The sequence below is a fragment of the Bolinopsis microptera genome, chromosome 11 (genome assembly GCF_026151205.1).
Source record: "Bolinopsis microptera isolate Bmic1 chromosome 11, MBARI_Bmic_1.0, whole genome shotgun sequence".
NCBI classification, from domain to species: Eukaryota; Metazoa; Ctenophora; class Tentaculata; order Lobata; family Bolinopsidae; genus Bolinopsis; species Bolinopsis microptera.
This window is the reverse complement of record NC_087082.1, coordinates 19,178,849-19,205,068: the sequence shown is the minus strand read 5'-3', so window position 1 is coordinate 19,205,068 and position 26,220 is coordinate 19,178,849. Positions and strand designations below refer to the sequence as shown.

The window sequence follows — 26,220 nt, the reverse complement described above, 5'->3', positions numbered from 1 at the left end:
CTGTTCCTCATCTCCTATCACCTGGACTGTACTGTCTGTCTGTTCCTCATCTCCTATCACCTTGACTGTACTGTCTGTCTGCTCCTCATCTCCTATCACCTTGACTGTACTGTCTGTCTGTTCCTCATCTCCTATCACCTGGACTGTACTGTCTGTCTGTTCCTCATCTCCTATCACCTTGACTGTACTGTCTGTCTGTTCCTCATCTCCTATCACCTTGACTGTACTGTCTGTCTGCTCCTCATCTCCTATCACCTGGACTGTACTGTCTGTCTGTTCCTCATCTCCTATCACCTTGACTGTACTGTCTGTCTGTTCCTCATCTCCTATCACCTTGACTGTACTGTCTGTCTGTTCCTCATCTCCTATCACCTTGACTGTACTGTCTGTCTGTTCCTCATCTCCTATCACCTGGACTGTACTGTCTGTCTGTTCCTCATCTCCTATCACCTTGACTGTACTGTCTGTCTGTTCCTCATCTCCTATCACCTGGACTGTACTGTCTGTCTGCTCCTCATCTCCTATCACCTGGACTGTACTGTCTGTCTGTTCCTCATCTCCTATCACCTTGACTGTACTGTCTGTCTGCTCCTCATCTCCTATCACCTGGACTGTACTGTCTGTCTGCTCCTCATCTCCTATCACCTGGACTGTACTGTCTGTCTGTTCCTCATCTCCTATCACCTTGACTGTACTGTCTGTCTGTTCCTCATCTCCTATCACCTGGACTGTACTGTCTGTCTGCTCCTCATCTCCTATCACCTGGACTGTACTGTCTGTCTGTTCCTCATCTCCTATCACCTGGACTGTACTGTCTGTCTGTTCCTCATCTCCTATCACCTTGACTGTACTGTCTGTCTGCTCCTCATCTCCTATAACATTGACTGTACTGTCTGTCTGTTCCTCATCTCCTATCACCTGGACTGTACTGTCTGTCTGCTCCTCATCTCCTATCACCTGGACTGTACTGTCTGTCTGTTCCTCATCTCCTATAACCTTGACTGTACTGTCTGTCTGTTCCTCATCTCCTATCACCTGGACTGTACTGTCTGTCTGCTCCTCATCTCCTATCACCTGGACTGTACTGTCTGTCTGTTCCTCATCTCCTATCACCTGGACTGTACTGTCTGTCTGTTCCTCATCTCCTATCACCTTGACTGTACTGTCTGTCTGCTCCTCATCTCCTATCACCTGGACTGTACTGTCTGTCTGTTCCTCATCTCCTATCACCTTGACTGTACTGTCTGTCTGTTCCTCATCTCCTATCACCTGGACTGTACTGTCTGTCTGTTCCTCATCTCCTATCACCTGGACTGTACTGTCTGTCTGTTCCTCATCTCCTATCACCTTGACTGTACTGTCTGTCTGTTCCTCATCTCCTATCACCTGGACTGTACTGTCTGTCTGCTCCTCATCTCCTATCACCTGGACTGTACTGTCTGTCTGTTCCTCATCTCCTATCACCTGGACTGTACTGTCTGTCTGTTCCTCATCTCCTATCACCTGGACTGTACTGTCTGTCTGTTCCTCATCTCCTATCACCTGGACTGTACTGTCTGTCTGTTCCTCATCTCCTATCACCTTGACTGTACTGTCTGTCTGCTCCTCATCTCCTATCACCTGGACTGTACTGTCTGTCTGTTCCTCATCTCCTATCACCTGGACTGTACTGTCTGTCTGCTCCTCATCTCCTATCACCTGGACTGTACTGTCTGTCTGTTCCTCATCTCCTATCACCTTGACTGTACTGTCTGTCTGCTCCTCATCTCCTATCACCTGGACTGTACTGTCTGTCTGTTCCTCATCTCCTATCACCTGGACTGTACTGTCTGTCTGTTCCTCATCTCCTATCACCTGGACTGTACTGTCTGTCTGTTCCTCATCTCCTATCACCTTGACTGTACTGTCTGTCTGCTCCTCATCTCCTATCACCTGGACTGTACTGTCTGTCTGTTCCTCATCTCCTATCACCTTGACTGTACTGTCTGTCTGTTCCTCATCTCCTATCACCTGGACTGTACTGTCTGTCTGTTCCTCATCTCCTATCACCTTGACTGTACTGTCTGTCTGTTCCTCATCTCCTATCACCTGGACTGTACTGTCTGTCTGCTCCTCATCTCCTATCACCTGGACTGTACTGTCTGTCTGTTCCTCATCTCCTATCACCTGGACTGTACTGTCTGTCTGCTCCTCATCTCCTATCACCTGGACTGTACTGTCTGTCTGTTCCTCATCTCCTATCACCTGGACTGTACTGTCTGTCTGTTCCTCATCTCCTATCACCTTGACTGTACTGTCTGTCTGTTCCTCATCTCCTATCACCTGGACTGTACTGTCTGTCTGTTCCTCATCTCCTATCACCTGGACTGTACTGTCTGTCTGTTCCTCATCTCCTATCACCTTGACTGTACTGTCTGTCTGTTCCTCATCTCCTATCACCTGGACTGTACTGTCTGTCTGTTCCTCATCTCCTATCACCTGGACTGTACTGTCTGTCTGTTCCTCATCTCCTATCACCTGGACTGTACTGTCTGTCTGCTCCTCATCTCCTATAACATTGACTGTAGTCTTCGTAGATTCAACAGTTACTGCATCAATCGTACCGGTCAAACTTTTCGAAAGATCTGCTACCGGAATGGCAACCCCTTTGCCATCCACATCGAATTTTACGTATGCTCTTCCATTTGATTTTGATATTGTGATGATACTTCCCCATAGCACAAGTATATCACAGGATAACGTGGCTGAGTAACTGGTTTCTTCACGATCGAAATAGTCTCGGGGAACTGATACCCTATCTCCTGGCTTAACAACCGTTCCTTCCTTATCCTTGTGTCCTCTGCGTCTTTTAGACATAATCTAAAGATAGCTATCAAAATATTATTACGCCCTAATAACGCATTAAACGGAAAACAGACGTTTCTAGACTCTACTTCACTTATGATACCGATACGATTTTGAAAATAACGAAAATATTTTAGATTAATCAGGCTTGTAGTTGTAAATATTTGCCGAGCGCTCTCGCGGGGGCCATAACCCCCTGTACTTTTTCTGAGATCCAACCCCAGCTTAAGGATTTGTATAAATGATAATGCAAAGAGAGAAACATTAACTTGAACCTACAGTACAAGTTCAGGAACTAATGTACACAGAACGGTATCTCCCTGATAATCTGTTAAAGATTCAGAGATAAGAGATATTGTGTTCGAATATATATTTTACAGATATACAATGGAAGTGAAACTATACTAAATTGGTTTTTATACTGTGAATACTAATGGGTCGTTAATGACCCGATAAGAAAATGTTTTATTGGAATGTACATACAATCATAATCGTACATAACGTATATAATAGGATATTTCGACCGTTACATCATCGTTAGAGCATAAATTATGGTAAAAACTGGTCCAGGCGAGTGGGTCGTTTATGACCCAATAAAATAATTTTCGATATTTTTGATACCACTTGATTGGAAACGTTGATTTTCACTATTTCTTCGAAAAATTGAACTTCTAATATACTTACAGGAGCTGTACCTGATATAATTGTAAATGGGTCGTTTACGACCCGGACGAGTGGGTCGTATGCGACCGCAGTTAGGACACAGCATCTAGCTCTGCTTGTGAACATCTGATTTTCACGGGCTTTTCACTGACCTTTAGGAAATCGTTGCCCGCAACTTTTTTCGCATAGCACCCATGGCCTTCATGAAGTTTTAATGGCCCAATAGAGGCCAGAAGTTAATTTGAATAATTTCCAATTATCACGACTAATTAACCTAATTATCTAATTGTTAGTCACTCATTAGGCCCATATTCCGAAGTGAATAATGTAGCCCAATAGATTTTGAACATTCGTGCATAAAATTTGTGTAATCAAGTATTTTGGTTTGTCATCTACAGCCTCTAGGAAAGATGGGTCGTAAACGACCCTATCGTCCCTAATGGGTTAAACAGATATTCGAATAAACAGACTAAGGACATATATAATACTTTAATTTTAATAATTTAATTATAATCATTATACTCATTGTAATTTTGTTGTAGGTTAGTTAAATTTGAAATGGGATATGCAGCAAGTATATATAGTATGATCAAATACTGAATATAATTATATCAAACGAATCTTGTGCTGTCCTCTTCAACTGTGATTACTGTCGTGTATTTGAATATAACAGTCATTATTTTGTGGTAAATATTTGATCAGTAAGTTCCAATTAAAAGGTTTTGGTTCGTGCAATTATTTATTTACTCGGCCACTCTCAGACTGTCATTCCGCCGCAGCTTCAATCTGTTAGTGCTTTAGTGTTTATGAACAGATACTGTAAAAGGTATCGTTTAGGGAATCCAAATACTATAGCAACGTTGTCGACGTTGCCAAATAAAAGCCATACTTTCTACAGTATAACAGAGCTAGATGATGAAAAGAAATTAAAACATAACTGATTTTAAAAAGTTCCTCGTATATATAATTATATATATTGTCTCGCTTTATATTTAGTAAGATGGGCATTGGGCCTGTAACATAATGCATATCAACCATATGTTTTCGCACGCTACATATTTTATGTAAGCAATCATGGATTCGTATGAATGAGCAAGAACACAAGTTTAAAGGTCTTCCTTATTCATGTGTTATAGATTTAAGGAGATTTTATCATATTAATTATTATTTATTAAATCAAAGTTCTAAACAAGGGATAGTTAAAAAACAACGCCCGAGTCTAATCTTTCCCTAAAACAAAAACTAAAAATTAAAAAAACTTCATTGCACTTTCCGCCAATATCTCTTGTCATAACTCAAATTACGGAGATAATGCAGGTCAAAGATATTATTCAAATAAAGATTTCTTTTACATAAATCATGCACAATCAGCGAGAAAAGATTGCTTTGGGGTCTTCCTCTTCTCCCTGGTAACTCCAGTGTATTGATGGCAAAAATGAGGGAAGAAAACGCTGGTCCGTCAATAGGACCCCGCAAAACATGCCCTAACATTCTCCACCGACTACGGGCCACTTTTTCTGACAATGGTTCAGCATTGCAGCGTTTATACAAGTTTTTGTTGGAGATGACTCCTGGGTACTTTATATTCAAAATAGTGCGAAGATGTCTGCGGTGAACAACATCTAGTTTTTCAAGGAATATTTTGGGGACGGCCCAACAGGATGAGTTGTACATAAGAACCGATACGACTAAAGCATTATACAGTATTAGACGTTTGTTTAGGGGCAGTTTATCACTCCAGGCCTTCTTGTAATTGTTAAAGGCAGCATATCCCAGGTTTATGCGACGCTGAATATCAGCTTTGCTACACAAGACGGACCCTAGAGTGATACTTTTCCTCCATGCTTCATTCCCCGACACTAATTTTCCATCACTGTCGACTTCACCCGTACTAGCTAAATAAACATGAGTGAAGTCCGTTTTGTCTTCATTGACAAAGAGGTTCCATTTCTCGAGTATAGCTGTTGCCTGGGGCAAAATAGCTCTCAAGTTGTCTTCCTCTTCATCATTGAAGTCAACATCATCAGCATATTCAGTGTCAAGTGGAAGGCCAGCAATAGTAATCGGGGGGATCGGCCTATCTAAACTGATTGTTATAGTCCATCTAAGTTCATTCAAAGCACCAGCCAAGACAAGGGTGAACAGACAGCCGGATAGACAGTCACCTTGGAAAGCTTCAAGGAGACTTAAAAACTCAGCTGAAAGAACTCCATTTACCTTCACCCGTAGCTTTGTGTTGGACAACAACAACCGGACAATCCTCAGCTCATCCTCAGTACAGCCACACAGTTTCAGGAGTTCAAGAATCGTAGTGCGTTTGATCGTGTCAAACGCACTAGACATATCAATGCCCATGCGATGATACTCCCATTTCTTCCTTTGGACAACTGACAGTAGAACTCGCTGACACTAAACAATATCAGCACAAGAACGAGCGCGTTTATATGCACACTGCCATGGAGTGAACAGTAGCTAAAGAGGTATTGGCCGTTTGCCTCTGACCTTGTTTCTATGACCCAGGTAAACTGGACCACGCTCTGGTAACAGGATCGGCCCCCCATGCCTGGGGTAACGAGGTAGTCAGGGGGAAGGTTAGCCCCCGTAAAAGTGGAGCCTTGGCTCACACTCTAATCTCCCTAAGCTTTGGGACAAAAGCGTATAGTCATTTATTGGAATTGGTGAAGAAAGAAGAAATAATACAACGACAGGACATCATCACAAAACCCACTCTTACTGATTAGTAGCAACAAGTGTTCTAGCGGAAGTTGTTACTCACGTGGCCAAGATGGATAAGTCATTTAACGCTCAAGTGGCGCCCGGCGTTAAGTAGGTGTCTCACTTTGCCTGATGTGCAGGGGACTGCGCATGAGACACCAGCCATTGAAAAGTTTGATGATGTCTTATAATAACACTAGGGTTAAAGTCCCTACCACTGATTTAGATGTCGGAGGGGACCGGATTGATGACTCTCTCACCCTAAAACTCCCTAGGAGAGGGGTGACAGATGATATGCCGGCTCCTTCACCCGGCACAAAAAATAACATAAAACAACAAAAAAAGGATGGGGATGCATTGGTTTCTTGTAGTGAGGTAGCTCTAGTAGGGACATTTAATGTCCGAACTGCTAGAGAAGGTTACAAGCGCCTTGAACTCGTGACTCAGTTTCTGGAGAGTGGCATGGAGATCCTTGGGATCCAAGAACATAGGATTGTCCACCAGGAGCCGATCAAGATCGAAAAGTTCAAGGAGGGGGTTAGCTTGGTAACTGTTTCAGCATGGAGGAATGGAGCAGGAGCAGCCACTGGTGGAGTGGGCTTTCTGCTGACTAGAAGAGCATACAGCGCAATCAGCCTCATTAAACCCTATGGCTCAAGGGTGCTGACTATCTCTTTCAACGGAAATCCCAGACTCACAACTATAACTGCCTATAGTCCTACCGAGGCAGCACTAGTTGAAAAAGCGGAGGATTTCCATAACACCCTTAGACAGGCTATGAATGATGTGCCAGCGCACCACCTGCTGATCACAGAGGGAGATATGAACGCCCGGCTTGGAAAGGAGAGTGAAGAAGATTCCCGTTGGTACTTTCATACTCGTACCAATCGGAATGGAGAGCTACTGAGAGACACTGCCCTGGAGTGCGATATGGAAATTACCAATATCCGCTTCAGAAAGAAGGTCAACAAGAGGTGGACCTTCTTATCCGATGGGACACTTAACACAGGTCAGATTGACTATATCCTCATACGGCGGAAGTGGAAAAACTCATTAAAGAACACTGAAGTTTACAACACTTTTCAGTCGTTGGGATCTGATCACAGAGTTGTAGTGTGTAAGATCAAAGTTAGCTTTAGGAAAGGACACAGGCCTCCGAAAAAAGTTAACTATGATTATAGTGCCCTGAAGTCGGATGGTGAGCTTCAAAAAAAGTATGCAATTGAAGTTCGGAATAGATTCTCTGGCCTGGTAGAGGAAGATGATGGGGCCACTGAAAGCTACGGGAAGCTTATGGTTGCTATTGAGGCGGCAAACAAGAGCCTTCTGCCAAAGAAGACTCGACAAAAGCAGATTGACCCCTCAAGTGACCCAAGAGTGGACAGTGCAAGGAGGGGACTGTTCTTGGCCAAGGACCAATACCATCAGGAGCCTTGTGAGGAGAAGAGAGAGGAAGTCGCCACTAAAAAGGATTTGTTAAAGGCCTGCTACAAAGAGGTAGAGGAGGAGATCCTGAAAGGAAAGATCAGGAAAGTTGAGGATACTGCTGATCGTTGTAAGAACAAGGAAAGCTGGAAGCTTGTCAACGATATTTCAGGGAGGACAAATCCCAGCTGTGGACTCGTGGAAGGGGGCAGCTCAACAGAACGTCTTGAGAACTGGAGGAAGCACTTCTCTGGGTTACTTGGACAGCCACCCACAGTCCCTGACAATAGTATTCCGATCAGGAATATACACCCTCCACTGAATATAGAGGATGGCCCGTTCACCATTGAAGAACTACGTCTTGCCAAAAAGCAGATAGTAGAAGGCAAAGCTTATGGTGATGATGGTATCTCACCTGAAGTGATGAAGAGGGTGGACATCGATGACGTCATCCTGAAGTTCTGCAACGATGCATTATGTGATGGTCTCATGCCCGATCAATGGAAGCTCAGTAATATTGTTCCTGTGCCAAAGAAAGGGGACCTCACTAAGACCGACAACTACAGAGGAATATCTCTGACATCGATAGTCAGTAAAACTCTGAACAAAATGTTGCTGAACAGGATGAAGCCAAGTCTTGAGGAAGTTTTAAGGGACAACCAGAATGGCTTTAGACCTGGGCGCTCTACAACATCGCACATCCTTGCTCTACGAAGAATTATGGAGGGTGCTAGAGCCAAAAATCGTAAGGCCACCATGGTTTTCATTGATTTCAAAAAGGCGTTCGATAGTGTGCATAGAGGTTTGCTCATGAAGATATTAAAAGCATATGGCATACCAGAAGCCATAGTGCGGCTCATTGAGGGTATCTATACGAGCACAAAGGCTAAAGTAGTTACAGCCGATGGTATAACAGAAATTTTTGATATCCTGGCTGGAGTACTGCAAGGAGACACTCTTGCCCCGTACTTGTTCATTATCGTGAATGACTATATCATGACAGTGACTATAGACGATGATGACTCGGACTCTGGGTTTACCCTCAGGCCTGCACGGAGTAGAAGGATTGGTGCCGAGAAGATCGCAGACGTCGAGTTTGCAGATGATGTTGCCCTTATCACTGATACCATTGAAGGGGCAAAACTACTCCTGGACAGGCTTGAGAAAGCAGCACTGAGTGTTGGGCTAGCCATGAATGGCTCTAAAACTAAGTTCATGACTCTGAACATGACAGAGGAGGCGAGTAGTCTTAATAGCTGTTCTGGAAACCAGCTGGAAAAGGTGACAGACTTTGTTTACCTTGGAGCTTGGATAGCAACAACAGATAGGGACCTGCGGGTCAGAAAAGCTAAGGCTTGGGCAGCCTGCCACAAGCTAAAGAAGATGTGGAAGTCTGACCTTAGAAGAGGACTAAAGATCCGTCTATTTGTTGCTACTGTGGAGTCAATACTTCTTTATGGTTCTGAAACGTGGACGTTGACAGAGCAATTGAAGAAACGCATTGATGGCTGCTACACTAGAATGCTAAGGATGGCACTTAATGTGGATTGGAAGCAGCGAAAAACCAACAAAGAAGTCTATGGCAACCTACCGAGAGCAACCATGAAGATCCAAGAGCGCAGGATGCGACTAGCAGGCCATATCCACCGGCACCCAGAACTAGTCGCAAACCGCTTGCTACTCTGGGAACCAACTCATGGGGTGCGGAGTAGGGGGAGACCAGCCATGACCTATGTTGATAGCCTACGAGCTGACACGGGTCTCAACGACACTGGAGAAATGGGCGGACTTATGGCGGATAGAGTTTTATGGAGACAGCGCATCAATACTCGGACGCTGAAGCCGCCTTAAGTCAGAGTAAGTAAGTCAAGTGCCATGGACCAGTGAAGGCGTTCACTTTTTCTTCTATCCTTTTAAGAGTAGCCATAGACAGAATTTTTCTGGCTGCATTGGACAAGGTGAGTGGACGTAAATTCTTCAGAGGACCAATAGGTTTTTTTGGCTTCTGTAAGGGTGTTATAGTAGCCTCTCCAATGGAAATGGGGAAAGTATGTGTCTCGAAACAACTGTTGATGATTCCAGCATAATGTTCATGGACTGTACTATTAGAGTACTTAATTAGCTCGTTGGGTATTCCATCGGGACCATTTGCCCTCCCATTTTTCAAGCTAGAGGTGGCTGCATGTATTTCAACTCCAGTAAAAGGGACATTGAGAGCACGTGGTAGACCCTCAAAAGGCTCGAGAGGTTGCTCATTGCGAGTCAGCTGTTTTTCGAGATAGTCTCTAACAACAGAAGCTTTCATGTCGTCAGATGCAATCAAACAGCCATTTTCATCATGAACACCAATCGAGTTATTAGGTGGTTTACTTTTATGAAGATGTCTTACTGCTTCAAACATTTTCCTTGAATCGTTTGTGTTAGTAATATCACTATAGGTCTGATAAGCTTGAGCAGACCTCACTTCAACTAATCTTTTCTGGATACTTTTAGTGAGGTGGTTGATGGATGACCTCAATGTAGTTCGATCAAGAGATTGATTATTGTTAAGTAGCTGTCGGAGATCGTGACGCTTTTCAACAAGCTCTTTGAGAGTGTCATCACTGCTGTGATGTTTCAAGCGAGCTTTAGGTTTTGGGCCGATGGAAACATTGGCAGCATCACGAATATGAGACATAAGATTTTGAAGGTCGGCATTTGGATCGTTGCTGGTCACAAAATTTGAGAACTTGCCTTCAAGGGCCAAGTGATATTTATGTTGCATATCTTTGTTGCTTACAAGTTCTGATATATTATAAGAAGGAACACGACGTTGTTTAGGTTTGAAACAAAGATGAATGTTGCTGAAATTGATGCGAGCAATGACAAGTCTATGATCTGAAAATGTTTTAGTACCAGCATAAGTTCTTGATTGAGTCAAAAGACACTTAGATCTATTTCGGCATAGTATGTAATCTATTTGAGAGTATACAGGCATTGTCTTCTTACTGTACCGACCAGCCGACCAATCCTTCCGCCAACCAGTAAATGATGTAACACGTCTGCTAGGTTGTATAAAACTAGTGTTCACAGCAAACAGATTATTTTCTGAGATAAAATCCAGTAATCTAGAACCATTTTCGTTCCTTACTCCCATTCCGTATTTCCCCATATATCTACCAAAACCCTGTTCAATATCAGAAGGGGATAATTTACCCAGTTTTGAATTAAAGTCACCCAGGAATTGCAACTCCGCATTAGAGGGGACATTCTTGGCCTCTCTTAGCTGCCCATAAAAGTTATCCAAAACAACTGGATTTTTACGGACTAGCCCCTGATGTGGACAGTAGGCATTGATCACCCTGCAACGTAGGGGTGTACCGCTACGTGAGGGGATGCAAATATCGACATAACTAGCATACCCGGTCACTGATGTACTTCCAGCAAACCACATAGTTCATCATGCGCGGACTGATTATAAAACCCAAGCCTCCATGGCGACTGTCCAACTGCTCGAACAGAAACAAGTTAAAACCGTTGCGCAAAACAAGGCTGTCTGATTCGGTGACTTTAGTTTCCTGCAGAGCGCAGATGTCGACATTGTACTTTTCACAGTCTAATCCTAGTAACTCACGTTTACTATGTAGGCTATCATCTTGCTGAACACCGAGCCCACGGATGTTAAATGTGGCGAAGCTGATCATTAATGCAATGGTTGTTGATACAAATGATTTCTTCTTCGGGTTAAATATGTTGGAGTTGGCGTCACCACCGTCTCCACCGCTGACATTACTCGAACGGACCATCTATTACCTAATTCATAATAGGTGACGAGTAATCTCGCGTGATTATATTTCGGAATTACTATTAGACGTTTGAAGACTCTATGCAATAATTAATATACAAGAAAACAACAATTTCAAGAAAACAACAATTTTATTTAGTATCAATTAAAGCAGACAAAAATATATTTCATATATATATAACTAGCACGAACTTTAGATCAGATATCTTAGGGGACTTGGAGTAGCAAGAGATTGACTAAAAGGTATATAACTTTTACAAAGATACGTCGAGAAGAATCCAGGGTGATACAGGATCGGAGAGTGCAGACCAAAAGTTTACGCACCCACCTTTGCCTCCTGAGTTCTTGGTTGGGTAGAAATTTATGCAAACTTGGTCGTTTATACTCCAAGTCCCTTTCTTAAAAGAAGTAGTATTAACTATGTCTAGAGTTAGCTTCGTTCAATAATAACAATATCAATATAATCAATATCAATACCAGATAAACCTACCGAATAAATTATTAAATATCAATTAATTCATTCCGATAAAAAATTTTATAAATTTAGATATTTAACTTATCTAAAAACATTACAACAAATGTTTAAAAAGCGCCCAAAATCGATTTGAAAGATTTTCTGTCTATAGTACAATCATGATAGTAATAGTAAGTGTGTGCCGCTGCAATTAGATTTGATTACTGCAATTTAAAATTGTTTGGAGTCCAAGTATCTTTTAAGTCAGCTGCCTGTGCTTGTATTAAGGGGGCATACACCAAATCTGTCCAGATCAAATGACCTCATAGGCAGTTCAGTGACCTTCTAGCGCACCGTTTCCACACCAAAAAAAATTATTTTGAGAATTCCCATTTTTGTAATCGAGCATTTCCTGGTTGAGAGTGCAATTTTCGGAAAAAATTATTTTGTGGTTGAGACGCTATAAGTAAATAATTTCTTGTGGTATCGGGTTGAAATTTTGCTCGCCGTTTATTCACATCTATTTCAAGGTGTGTGTAAAATCTTGATATCGTATCTAAAAAGGCTGGTGTGTTATGAATTTTTAAAGTCAAAAAGCTAAAATTGTCCTTTTCAGGCTTATTTTAACAAAAAGACAGTCAGGGAAGATCGGATTGATTTGATGCTTGACATCAAATTGTTCTCTGAATTCTGGCGCATTTTTTGATGCCCTCAAAAACGTTTTTACTCATTCAGCTTCAGATCTATTGGACCTCAAAGCCAAACAACAAATTTAGGCACATTTTTCGGTTTTAATATTTACTGATTTTTCTAAAATTTTGATAGGAATGTGCTAGTGACTTTTTGAAGGGTGCAAAATAACCGCAACTAGCACATTTATATATGAGTTATGAACAACAAAACACCCTAAAATGCTTCCCTTTGAAGTTATGGGAGAAAATGTGATTTTTTATCTGCAAAGCCAAAAAATCACATTTTCTCCCATAACTTCAAAGGGAAGCATTTTAGGGTGTTTTGTTGTTCATAACTCATATATAAATGTGCTAGTTGCGGTTATTTTGCACCCTTCAAAAAGTCACTAGCACATTCCTATCAAAATTTTAGAAAAATCAGTAAATATTAAAACCGAAAAATGTGCCTAAATTTGTTGTTTGGCTTTGAGGTCCAATAGATCTGAAGCTGAATGAGTAAAAACGTTTTTGAGGGCATCAAAAAATGCGCCAGAATTCAGAGAACAATTTGATGTCAAGCATCAAATCAATCCGATCTTCCCTGACTGTCTTTTTGTTAAAATAAGCCTGAAAAGGACAATTTTAGCTTTTTGACTTTCAAAATTCATAACACACCAGCCTTTTTAGATACGATATCAAGATTTTACACACACCTTGAAATAGATGTGAATAAACGGTGAGCAAAATTTCAACCCGATACCGCAAGAAACTATTTACTTATAGCGTCTCAACCACAAAATAATTTTTTCCGAAAATTGCACTCTCAACCAGGAAATGCTCGATTACGAAAATGGGAATTCTCAAAATAATTTTTTTTGGTGTGGAAACGGTGCGCTAGAAGGTCACTGAACTGCCTATGAGGTCATTTGGTCTGGACGGCACAAACCACTGTTTTGGTGTATGCCCCCTTAATAGTGCTTTGGTTCTCAGTTTTATCAAACTAATGGACGTTTCTAAGCAATTGCTTGAAGTTAAAATTTTTTTATGGACAGCGTTCCAAAGCTTGGCTGCATTAAACAAAAAGGTATTTGATTTATTTAGGAGAATAACCATTAGACTCGTTGCACGGCTTGAAATGTTGATAGCCTCATAAAGGGAGTATGGGCAGTGGTACTTGATAATCTTAGAGAATTCTAAAATACAGTGATATTTGTACAAGTTTTGAGCTGTAAGAATTTTTAATCTATTAAAAATGGGTTTTGTATGCTCCTTTTCAAAGTGTTTATGGTCTAGTTTTTGCATACCGTATGGTCTAGTACGTGCACATGTTGATTGTTTATCTAAATATGAGTCAAGGTCGCCAAAAAGGATCCTTATACAGTGCTTCTGTGTGATGAAAAGACTATCATTGGACCGTTCTTTGAGGACAACACCCCAAACACTTATACCATAACTGAGATGTGATTCAAAAAGAGCATTATATATTTTCAAATATAGTTCAGAAGGTATCGAGTGCCGAATTCTGCAGATTGCACCAGTCATAGATCGCAGTTTTTTACGGATGTAGTGCATGTGGGCAATCCAGTTTAGCTTACTATCTTTAACAACACCTAAGAATTTGGTATCCTTGACTTTAGTAATAACCTTACCATTGATGAATATTGATCTAGATTCATCTAGCAGGATAGCAAATGGTCTGGTCCGTGCACAGGTGTCATCATATTCAGAGGCAGGTTTAAAATGTATGTAGCAGCATTTGGACATGTTGATATGAAGTAGATTACATTTCATGTAAATCGAGACATGTTTAAGTACTAAGTTGGCTTTTTTGTATGTTGCTTCTCTAGATGGTCCTGATATGAAGATATTAGTGTCATCAGCATAAAGTACAAATTTCACCTCACTGTCTGAAAAGCAGTTTACTATATCGTTCATATACAATAGGAAGAGTAACGGCCCTAGAATTGACCCTTGTGGTACTCCAAATTTCACGTCCATTGTTTCTGATGGTACATCGTTATACATAACATACTGCTTTCTGTTAGTCAAATAGCTTTTTAGTAAGGTAAGTGCTGTGCCCCTAATACCGTAGGAATTTAATTTGCATAAAAGAATATCGTGATCAAGGGTGTCGAAGGCTTTGCTCAAGTCAATGAATATCCCTAGGACAGTCATTTATAGTCATCGAGTAATGTGCTGGAAATTCTAAATCTAAATATATCTTGGAATATTTTACGGATATCATGGTCACTATCATTAACAATACGATCGTGACTATAAATAAGGTGATCGAAACTTCTATCCGTCAAATATCAATAGGAAGTAGAATCACAAATCGTGTGATCACGTGCTGCCTGATAGCAAGTCGAAAGTATCAGACCCTGGTAGCTGCAAAGTAGACACAGGTCAACAGGCCCAGGCAACCTGGTCCTATATATACCGATATACGTGGCTGACGACATTAGGACAACCTGATCCTATACGTGGCTGAGGACAACCTGATCCTATACGTGGCTGAGGACAACCTGATCCTATACGTGGCTGAGGACAACCTGATCCTATACGTGGCTGAGGACAACCTGATCCTATACGTGGCTAAGGACAACCTGATCCTATACGTGGCTGAGGACAACCTGATCCTATACGTGGCTGAGGACAACCTGATCCTATACGTGGCTGAGGACAACCTGATCCTATACGTGGCTGAGGACAACCTGATCCTATACGTGGCTGAGGACAACCTGATCCTATATGTGGATAAGGACAACCTGATCCTATACGTGGCTGAGGACAACCTGATCCTATACGTGGCTGAGGACAACCTGATCCTATACGTGGCTGAGGACAAACTGATCCTATACGTGGCTGAGGACAACCTGATCCTATACGTGGCTGAGGACAACCTGATCCTATACGTGGCTGAGGACAACCTGATCCTATACGTGGCTGAGGACAACCTGATCCTATACGTGGCTGAGGACAACCTGATCCTATACGTGGCTGAGGACAACCTGATCCTATACGTGGCTGAGGACAACCTGATCCTATACGTGGCTGAGGACAACCTGATCCTATACGTGGCTGAGGACAACCTGATCCTATACGTGGCTGAGGACAACCTGATCCTATACGTGGCTGAGGACAACCTGATCCTATACGTGGCTGAGGACAACCTGATCCTATATGTGGCTGAGGACAACCTGATCCTATACGTGGCTGAGGACAACCTGATCCTATACGTGGCTGAGGACAACCTGATCCTATACGTGGCTGAGGACAACCTGATCCTATACGTGGCTGAGGACAACCTGATCCTATACGTGGCTGAGGACAACCTGATCCTATACGTGGCTGAGGACAACCTGATCCTATACGTGGCTGAGGACAACCTGATCCTATACGTGGCTGAGGACAACCTGATCCTATACGTGGCTGAGGACAACCTGATCCTATACGTGGCTGAGGACAACCTGATCCTATACGTGGCTGAGGACAACCTGATCCTATACGTGGCTGAGGACAACCTGATCCTATATGTGGCTGAGGACAACCTGATCCTATATGTGGCTGAGGACAACCTGATCCTATACGTGGCTGAGGACAACCTGATCCTATACGTGGCTGAGGACAACCTGATCCTATACGTGGATGAGGACAACCTGATCCAATACGTGGCTGAGGACAACCTGATCCTATACGTGGCTGAGGACAACCTGATCCTATATGTGGCTGAGGACAACCTGATCCTATATGTGGCTGAGGACAACCTGATCCTATACGTGGCTGAGGACAACCTGATCCTATACGTGGCTGAGGACAACCTGATCCTATACGTGGATGAGGACAACCTGATCCAATACGTGGCTGAGGACAACCTGATCCTATACGTGGCTGAGGACAACCTGATCCTATATGTGGCTGAGGACAACCTGATCCTATATGTGGCTGAGGACAACCTGATCCTATATGTGGCTGAGGACAACCTGATCCTATACGTGGCTGAGGACAACCTGATCCTATACGTGTGTAAGCAGTGGACACTTGCTTCCCGGTTCGAAGTTTATTTGCATTTAATTAAGGGCTTGGACAATGGAAACGAGCGTGATAACAAGGGTTACAAGATATTAAACTATAAAACAACACAATGAATAATCCGACAACTTTTACTTCAAATCCTAAGTAATCAGACTCGTATCGCCCATAAACGCCCAATGATCTAGCACTGTAATATAAAATACAGATAGCACGGTCAACTCGCCTTGACCGTACTTTACCCTATCCTTAACCTAATCTAGATGCCCTGAACCAACCACTGTTGATTCCTCTTACCCTAAACTAGATGAGCTGAACCAACCATTGCTGACTCTTCCTCTTACCTTAATCTAGACGCCCATAATCAACCACTGTTGGTTCTTCCTCTTACTCTAATCTAGATGCCCTGAATCAACCTTTGTTGATTCTTCCTCTTACTCTAATCTAGATGCCCTGAGTCAACCATCGCTGACCATCTCTACGCTAAAGCCTGACTACAAATGCCTCTATCCTGATAACAGTAACTACGTAATGCTCTACTATTATACGACCGCCAATATCTTACTATATATAAAGCGAGACGATATATATATATATATTTGAGACATTCAGTGAAACAGTAAAACACGAAATTCACATTAAGCTATCGAGTGTGTAATCTTTATATGTCTCATTCTGAAAGCAAGTTTATTAAAATAACTGTTCTATGAAGTAAATTAAAAACATGACAAAAATAGATCAATACTGAGATGGGAAATTTGTGAGTAAGTCTCATTCAATCATAAGATATAAACAAAAGATGCAGAAGTGAAAGTAAACATCAAAATGCAAGTGTCTGTGGAAAGATTAATATTAAAGCATATCATATAAAGGTCAATTTTTTATTTCATTAAGAGCACTACGTTTATTAAGTCCTCCAAAATCACTGAGGGTCATAAGCTGGTTTTGCCAAAATGATTCTCTTTCTTTAGCAACCCTACTTCTATCTTCTAAGGTTAAACATTTTATAAAATCTAGCTTTTCAAAAATAATAACCTCTATCTGATCGGATAACTCATTGTCAAACGTTTTTAAGGGCTCTTTGGTAAGGTTATGGAACTGGTTATCGTTAAAATGACAAGAAATTTCACAACTCCTAACCGCTTTCCTAATATGTGATTTGTGGTTCTGCCATCTGGTCTTAAAATTGTTAACTGTGCTTCCTACTGAAGCACGTCTGCAGACTTTATCCCTTACTAGATAGCACACCCCTACTGTGTTGCAGTCTAGTTGTCCAATGATGTTAACAGTGTACCCCGAGTGGTAGCTCTGAGCTGTTTTTGATTCACAAATATACATTCTACAGGCTTTACATCTGGAGTTACAATGATAACATCCCCCCTCTTCTATACTAGTAGGCAGAGCCACATTTTCAGTGTTAGAGTTTAAAGCTATAACATTACTATCTTCATGATACTTACGATCTTCTGAAAGTTTACTCGGAACTAAAGTTTCTTTGATAGTTTTATTACCACGATATGAAACAAATACTTTACTAGGCTGGATCACAGACTTTAAAAGGGGGTCTAGGCCAAGGATAAATTTATTCTTGTTAACTATTTTACCAATTGGAGGTAAGTTAGGGTCAAAATCACAAACTAAAGGAAAACATCTTTCACTCTTCTTACTATTAGAGCTTGTAAGGTTTTTTGAAATCAGATCATCCCGTTTAAGTAACTCAACTTTCTCAAAGGATTTATGGATAAGATCTTTATTGTAATTCCTATCTTCTAGATATTCACTAAATTCAATTTTACATTTCAAATACTCTTCTTCCTCTGAACAGTTTTTGAACACTCGATGTGCTACTCCATATGGAATATTCTCTGCTATGTGTGTAGGGTGGCAGGATTGTGGGAGTAAATAGCTATGGGCATCACTAGGTTTGCAGTACGTCCTAGTTTCTAGCTTGCAATTTTTCGAGTAAATAAACAGGTCTAGAAATTCAGTCCCCTCTGTAGAAGGTGTCGACATTGTAAACTTGAGGTTTGGATGGTATTGATTGAGCCAAAGTAGGAACTGGTCTAGCTTCTCCAGTGACTCAGTCCAGGTGATGTATATGTCGTCACGGTATCTGCCATAGAACTCAGGGGTTGTGATTTCTTGGCTCTCCACGATCTTACTGTCCAAGGGGCTGAGAGCTGAGTCTGCATACTGGCAAGCATTATTTGGACCCATCGCAGTTCCACTTGTCTGTACATACATGTTGCCATTGAAAACAGTGATGTTGTTATCCAGGGTTATCTCCAAAGCTTCCATAACGCAGTCTGTGGAGAAAAGTTTAGTACTTCTTTGGTCTAGTAAGGTTCTACAGGCTGATAGTCCAATCTCCTTTGAAATGCTGGGGAACATGTTTACAATATCAAATGTAACGTGGTAGATGGTCTTCCCAGTCAATCTTCCTGACTCATTGAGTTCTTTCATCTTCATAAGTAGATCATTAGAATCCATGAGGCAGTGGGGCAGGGTTACCTTCTTTAGTTCTTCTGCTGTGAATATTGAGAGGTTCTTGATGTAAGAGTTACATCCAGTGCTGATAAGTCTCCCAGGGTAGTTTTTCTCTGGTTTGTGAGCTTTCAGGTTCATGTAGTTTACTCCAGGTTCATTTTCCTCTTCACTAGGTGTTACCCATTCCATAAAGTTTGGGGTCATGCCAGGGCAGTCAGCATCTGCTGAGTATTTCAGAACCCACTCTTTAATGGTGATGATGGTTGTGTGGATCTGTTGTTGTTGATCCGATACTTGTTTGAAAGTGCTCTGATCTTTTAGGGCAGCTTCTACTCTATTGATGTAGTCTGATTTGTCTAACACAAAGAACCCAGTCCCTTTATCAAATAATCGAATTACAGCATCATCCCAGCTTTTGAGCTCTTGGATTGCTTTTGTAGTCTCCTTGTCTACATTCCTAGGAGCTGGCTTTGGTTTTCTAGGGTGATTAGATATCTGTTTCTTGACATTGCTGATGAACAGTTCTAATGCATGATTACCACTGTTAGAGAAATTCTTCTTCTTTGAGGTTTTTATTCCTAGAACTTTCTCCATTTGCTTTACCTTCTGGTCAAGGGTTTTCTCATGTTCTTCTACATTTTGGGTGGGGATTACAACTCTACTGAGGACGAAACTCATTCTAAGTGAGTTTGCCCAGGAGTTTACATCTTCTACTAGTTTATCTCTGTTCGTTTTAGAAGGAGTAACTGCAAATGATTCTCCAAGGTGGAAGACAAACTTATGAGCATTTGTAACTGTTTTGGACGAGAGATTAATGACAGTTTTGTCTAATGCAGCTTGGCTGACATTGTTTCTGTTAAGTGGTCTTGATTTTATCCCATCCCTCCTGTGTTTATGGACAGATTTCCTTTTTCTAGGTTTAGTGACTTTTGATTTTTTCTCCTTGCGCCTACGAGTTCTCGTTTTGGTTAGAGATATCCTGGGTACTTCTGGTTGTTCTGGTAATGAAGTATAGCTGTTTTTGATGTATACCTCTGTTCCATTCACCTTGTCTCTATTTAACTTAGAATCGTGTGTTTTCTCACATTCCAGTTTCTGTTGGCGGATCTTGTGTTGGACAGTAGCCATACCTCTCTCAAAATGGTTTGTTGGCACAGCAGTTTTAAACTCATTTTTTAGTTTGTAGTAGTTCTCTCTTAGTCTGTTTGACCAGTTGTGGTAGTATAGGATTAAGATATCCAAGATTCTGCTAGCTGTGAATATCATCATACTGGCGGTCAACTTCTCTAAAACAGGGTCTCTGACACTACACTGAAATTGACACTGTTCAAAGGTACCTTTTGGTATTGTTGATATATATATATATTTCGTTGCTGTACTCCTACACATTAAAAGTCGGTGTTGATTAGATATATATATATTTCATGGCTGGACTTCTACACAATAAAAGAAAGCGGTTGTGATTAGATCTTCGAAAGTCTTTGCATCATTTATTTACATCAATTCTGAGAAATTATATCATTAAAGTAACTACATCAAATACGAATCATATACAATTGAGAATAAATACAAACTAAAAGCAGTGGGAAAATCTGATGAACTGAAAATTAAAAAAGAAACCGAAAGCCGTTAAAAATGTACTCTTATCTTATCTCTTATCTAAATACTGATAACTGATTCTCGGAAAATCACTTAAAATCACAACAAAAAACCTGTAAAATGTATACTTAAGTAAAAAATGTAATATGCACGTCTCTGGAATAATGGTATAACTAAATAAAATCTACAAAATATACTAAAACTAAAACTAAGCTCCGGCAGATTTAAAAAGTATATGGTTACTATCAAGGGTGTTCATACCCCCAAACTGTTCAAGGGTTTTCAATTGGGTCTGGTAGAACCCCTCTCTAGCTTCCATAGCCTTTTCTTTGTCTGCTTTACTAATATTAGGCTCAAATACTAAAGCGTCTACTATAATTACAGAAAGGTGCTTACTAAGTGAGGAATTATAGGAGGCTATGGTACTAAAATCTAAATCATGATCAATATCTAAAAAATGGTTAACTAATTTACAACTTCTTATACCTTTCTTTATGTGACTCTTATGGTTAGAGAATCTCTTAGGGAGATTTGAGGTAGTATAACCGACATACGACTGTTTACAAGTCTTACACTCCATTAAATAAATGAGGTTATAACTCTGACAAGATATATACTTAGTTATAGGGAAAACTTGTTTAGAATGGTGACTACTAAAATTGGAACAGGGGGACAGGAAATTTTGCTTACAAACATAGCATTTACCACAAGCATGGCACCCTGGGTCGACAGCCCCGGGAACCGCCCTTAGACTTTCGGAGTCTGGTTCCTGGATCTGACTTGCAGTTGTTTTTCTCTCATTATCACAGTTTAAAGTTCCACTGGCACGGTACTTATTGTGTACAAGCATGCCACCGATAGTTTGATTCTTTCGATGACTCACGAATACACTGTCCGCACGTACCAGCTTCTTCAGGGCCGGATCAAGGTTGAGAAGGTGCTTATACTTATGGATAATGCCCCCATGTTGGGAAGTGCTGGATTTTGATCCATCACCATGGGTATTAAAGAGGCAGTCGACTCATCCTTGTCTTTAAGGGTATACAAGTTTTTCCTATTAGCTATATCACTAAATTTGTTAAAGGCATCTTCTATAATACTGGAATGATAACCTCGGGCTAGAAGGTAACGTGTATAGACCTCTCTCTGCTCCAAGAAGTTAGTGTCTTCACTGTTGTTCTGTCTCACCCGCCTCGCCACTCCAAAAGGTATGTTTTTTACAACATGGTTCCTATGGCATGACGTGGGGATAAGGTAGCAGTGGGTGTCACTAGGTTTAGAGTAGAGTTTGGTGTGGACAACATCACCAACAGCATAGACATAGGTGTCTAGAAACTCAACGCCGTCCCTAGAGTAGTCGTAAGTAAACAAAAGGTTTGGGTGGATACTATTGAGCCATTCCATGAATTGTAATAGTTCCTCAACAGTACCGGGCCAAGCCATATAAATGTCATCACGTAATCTACCCCAGAATGCTGGTCTATGAGGCGGGCCATATTCTAGATCTCCTTCGTTAACTAAAATATCAATCTTATCCATAGCACAATCAGCATACTCACATGAGTTCTTAGGACCCATCGCTGCTCCACGCTCCTGGCGGTATGTTATACCGTTAAATGAAGCAATGTTGTAATCAAGAGTAATTTCTAGTGCACTAATAATGCATTCTGTACTAAACAATTGATCACCACTACTCCTTTTATTCAGGTGCTTAGTGCATTGTTGGATCCCCATATCCCTAGGAATGTTGGTAAACATGTTAGATATATCGATGGCAACATGTATAACCTCCTTTCCCAACAACATACATATATATATTTGTCCGTGCCATTTTACTGACACCACGGCATCAACTTTAACGCAAATTTCCGCAAAAATCGTAAAATATATACAACTGAAACTTTTTTGACTGGGTCAAATGCTTTAATGGCCTCCAAATCAGCATGAAATAATAAAAAATTGGCCAAGAGGTAGGAGTTTTAGAATTTAGAGCCCAAAATTTGGTACCCCAAAACGCGAATTAAATAGGTAATAATTATTTTGGTCTCTTGAGTCTTGACACCATTTTAGGGTTATACGGGTTCCTGCTAGTTATACTAACCACTGCACTATAACCAGCTACCTAACTGAACGACCTCACCTTAACAGGTTCTAGCTCCCGAACCTGTACGGTATCAAAATGACCCACCAATTGTTCTAAAATGGCCCGCGATCACAGTTGAAACCAACTTCTATCGATGTATTTTCGGACGCCAGCTAGAGGACGGGTTGAAAAAGTCACGTGACAGTCAATTGTAGAGTGATTATTCATCATCCTTTCTTCGAAGAAATTTTAAAAATCAGTTGTTTTTTAATTTCTATTCATCATATAGCTCTGTTATAGTTATATTGCACAAAGTTGAAAGTATTCAGATTCCCTAAACGATACTTTCCATCGCATCGAAAAATATCAAATTCAATCACAACCAAAGTTATGAATATAGTCATAGCGTGAGCGTAAATGTGAGCTAGTTATGAAGTTATGTCTATGACGTATTACACAAAGCATGGCAACGTGCGCACTTGCTAATTTAGTTTGTTCTTGCTCGCGCACGTGCAATTTCTTGATGTTGCTAATAATAATTAATATAAGCAACGACGCAATTAACCTTTGCTAAAATATAACCACCATTATTATAAAATATAACGTTTATTTTACCTTACTTCCGACGTTAATTATTGATGGATGTTGCTCGTCTAAATTTCTTCGAAGTAGTCCATTAGATTAACAATAACAATGGACAACGTTAATTTAAATTATAGAAAATCTAAAGCCTTTATAATCACAAATCGAAATTCTAAAAATGTTATAGCCTATCTCAGATCCCTATCCTTTTTTACTCGTTTACCTCGTTCATGAAGCTTTGGTTTCAGAATCATTGTAGAATTGCATGTCGACCTTAAGTTTTGGAGTGGAATTTGGCGGCCAAATTCTGAAATTTAATTTTGCTGGGCATTTTTCAAAATTTTGTAGTGCATTATTAGGAATTTCCTTGAGTGCCTGTATTTTGAGATTTTTTCGGTCCTGCTGTTGATGGATTTGGAGCTTTTGATGATGACGAGCTTTTCTGTCATGTCAGGCACAAGTTGCATGTTCTCGAACCAGGCTTGTATGATTGGTATTTTGTTAATATTAAAATTATGATTTTGATACCAAAAGTTGCGTTTGACTAAGCTTATTACGATCCTGTAAAATTTATTTCAAAATATTTGATATTTCAGGAGTTATATGCATTTTACGCAAGCAAGAAATAACTTTTTTTTTTCGTACATACAGCTCGAACTAATCGTGCTACACGATGAATTTGCATTATGAATTATCAATGATTCACACTTATATGAGGTAACTCGGGCTTGCAGGAACCCGTATATCCCTAAAATGGTGTCAAGACTCAAGAGACTAAAATAATTATTACCTATTTAATTCGCGTTTTTGACGCCACTTGGGAGTCCAAATTTTGGGGTCTAAAACTCCTATTTCTTGGCCAATTTTTTATTTTTTCATGCTGATTTGGAGGCCATTAAAGCATTTGACCCAGTCAAAAACGTTTCAATTGTATATCTTTTACGGTTTTTGCGGAAAGTCTCGTTAAAGTTGATGCCGTGGTGTCAGTAAAATGGTACGGAACCCTCCAGGTGTCAGAAAGGCGAATTAAATAGGTAATAATTTGACCAAAACCCATTATTCAAAATTCAAATTACATCGTTGTGACAGAAAAGAAAAGGAAGGACTAACACCATGACTCATGGAATCAACATGCGAAACGTGGATCCGACAGTGTGTTATTTTTCGTGTGCGTTTCACACTTTTGCTTTAGTGTGGAATTTATGTGTGGATCTTAAGCATGGACCCAAAGGACTGGTTGTTCGCGTCATGAACATTCCATATTAGAATAGCTCGGTATTTAAACTCTTTAGACTATAACCGTCAACTGTGCATTTTTCAGGACAGGTTTCGGTTTTTTCGTTTTTGACTTTCATTTTATCTTTATTTTCTAAAATTTAGATCCGACACAATGTTTATTGTAATGATCATTTTATTTTGAAATCCTTGAAATCCTTGAAATCCTTTGAAATCCTCGTTAAAGTTTGACCCAATATAAAAGGTAAATTTAAAATATGAATTCGTATTCATTCCTCTTCTTTTTCAGTAGGCTCATGACGACATAAAGATGCAGAGCCTCTCGTTTTTGGTTTTCGCAGCTTTCTGTCTGGTTGTCAGTGATACAGCGCGAGCGGATCCCATCACAGTCGAACCAGGTTAAAATATGACATATATACGACATATGCACTTTATTTAATATTTAGCGGAATAAGAATCAAATTTTATACAATTTTATACAATGACAAATGCAATGAAGTATAAAAATTTAGCGTACCAATTATAATGACCTTTAATTTATTTCCTTTAATTTTATTGCGCTATCGCCGATATCGCGTGACATGATCATATAAGGAAGTTGGTCGAATTTCTCGTTAGGGTTTTAGCATATGCTTCAAATACGGATTGTGTTAGGGTTAGAGTTAGGGTTACGTTGGGGTCAGAGTAGATCAGAGGTTTAGGGTTTTGCATAATCTTTCTATCCAGGGCCATTTTAATCTAGAGAACATGTTATTTTAGTGTAAAGTGATTTATCACCTACAAAAATAAAAAGGACTCTACAAATTAAACAATCCAAAACCTGTTAAAAATAAAATAACGACGAACACACGAAGGGCGGCGCGGCTTAACTTTTAAAATGCTTATTGCACAATTATTTATACACAATTATATTATATTATGTGTATATTCTGTATTTCGTGGTATATTTATTCATAAATCAGTTTACCACAAATATACACGCGTTGGGTGGATATATTTATTCCTTCGCTATAAATATCGCACTGACTAGGCTATATGTCAACATGTTTTTGGCATGTGTCTTAAAAACACCAATATTTCAGATGAATGGCACGAGACACCGTTTTTGACAGATATCAACCTTCCCAACCAAAAGAATGTTTATATGAAGACTGATCTGACGATTGGAAGTGGCACAGATTTGAGAATCAACTATAAAAACAATGCCGGTGACACGACAGGATCTTTCGTATTAAGATTCTCATCTCCACCAAAGTATGGTTTCCTTAAGTGTACAGACTTTATGAATCCAAGTCAAGACCTTCCTGCTGATTTGCCCGCTAAAGATGATTATGGCTATAGGATCTTCAAAGTAGAAATGCACGGAACAAATGGTTTGAAGATCAGTTGCAACGATGAGTTGCTGATCACTTTCGAACCTTCAGACGCAGCGTGCACGGGATGGTCGACATTGTGGGTAAATACGTGGGAAAAAAACAAAGAGCTGATAAACTTTGACTTTGACAGAGGAGTAAACGTGTTCAAAATCTCAAGTTTGGAATCCGCAGGCTCCAGTGCAGGTAATATTTATCTAGCTTATAAGCTAGATTCTGCAATATTTTCTACTTGGCTGAGAAGTACAATTTTTAACTGTCAATGTCATATG

General features: G+C 40.4%; 2 protein-coding genes across 2 annotated transcripts in view; one reads left to right on the top strand and one right to left on the bottom strand.

Annotated features, from left to right (window-relative positions):
- Positions 1–9,499: 9,499 nt before the first annotated feature.
- Positions 9,500–10,324, bottom strand: LOC134823735 (uncharacterized). The gene has a single exon (XM_063835269.1). It carries the CDS (start codon positions 10,322–10,324, stop codon positions 9,500–9,502), a length of 825 nt encoding a protein of 274 aa, XP_063691339.1.
- Positions 10,325–24,864: 14,540 nt separating this feature from the next.
- Positions 24,865–26,220, top strand: part of LOC134823734 (uncharacterized) — a 55,590-nt gene continuing 54,234 nt past the window's right edge. Inside the window, exons 1-2 of the mRNA XM_063835268.1 lie at positions 24,865–24,973; positions 25,658–26,134. Of these exons, the coding sequence (XP_063691338.1) occupies positions 24,886–24,973; positions 25,658–26,134 (565 nt within the window). The 5' untranslated portion in view covers positions 24,865–24,885. The remainder of the gene's footprint in view (positions 24,974–25,657; positions 26,135–26,220) is intronic.

Bases quoted from the DNA above. Each gene is read 5' to 3' on its own strand.
- LOC134823735 (XM_063835269.1), bottom strand. From the start codon at position 10,324: ATGTCTCATATTCGTGATGCTGCCAATGTTTCCATCGGCCCAAAACCT.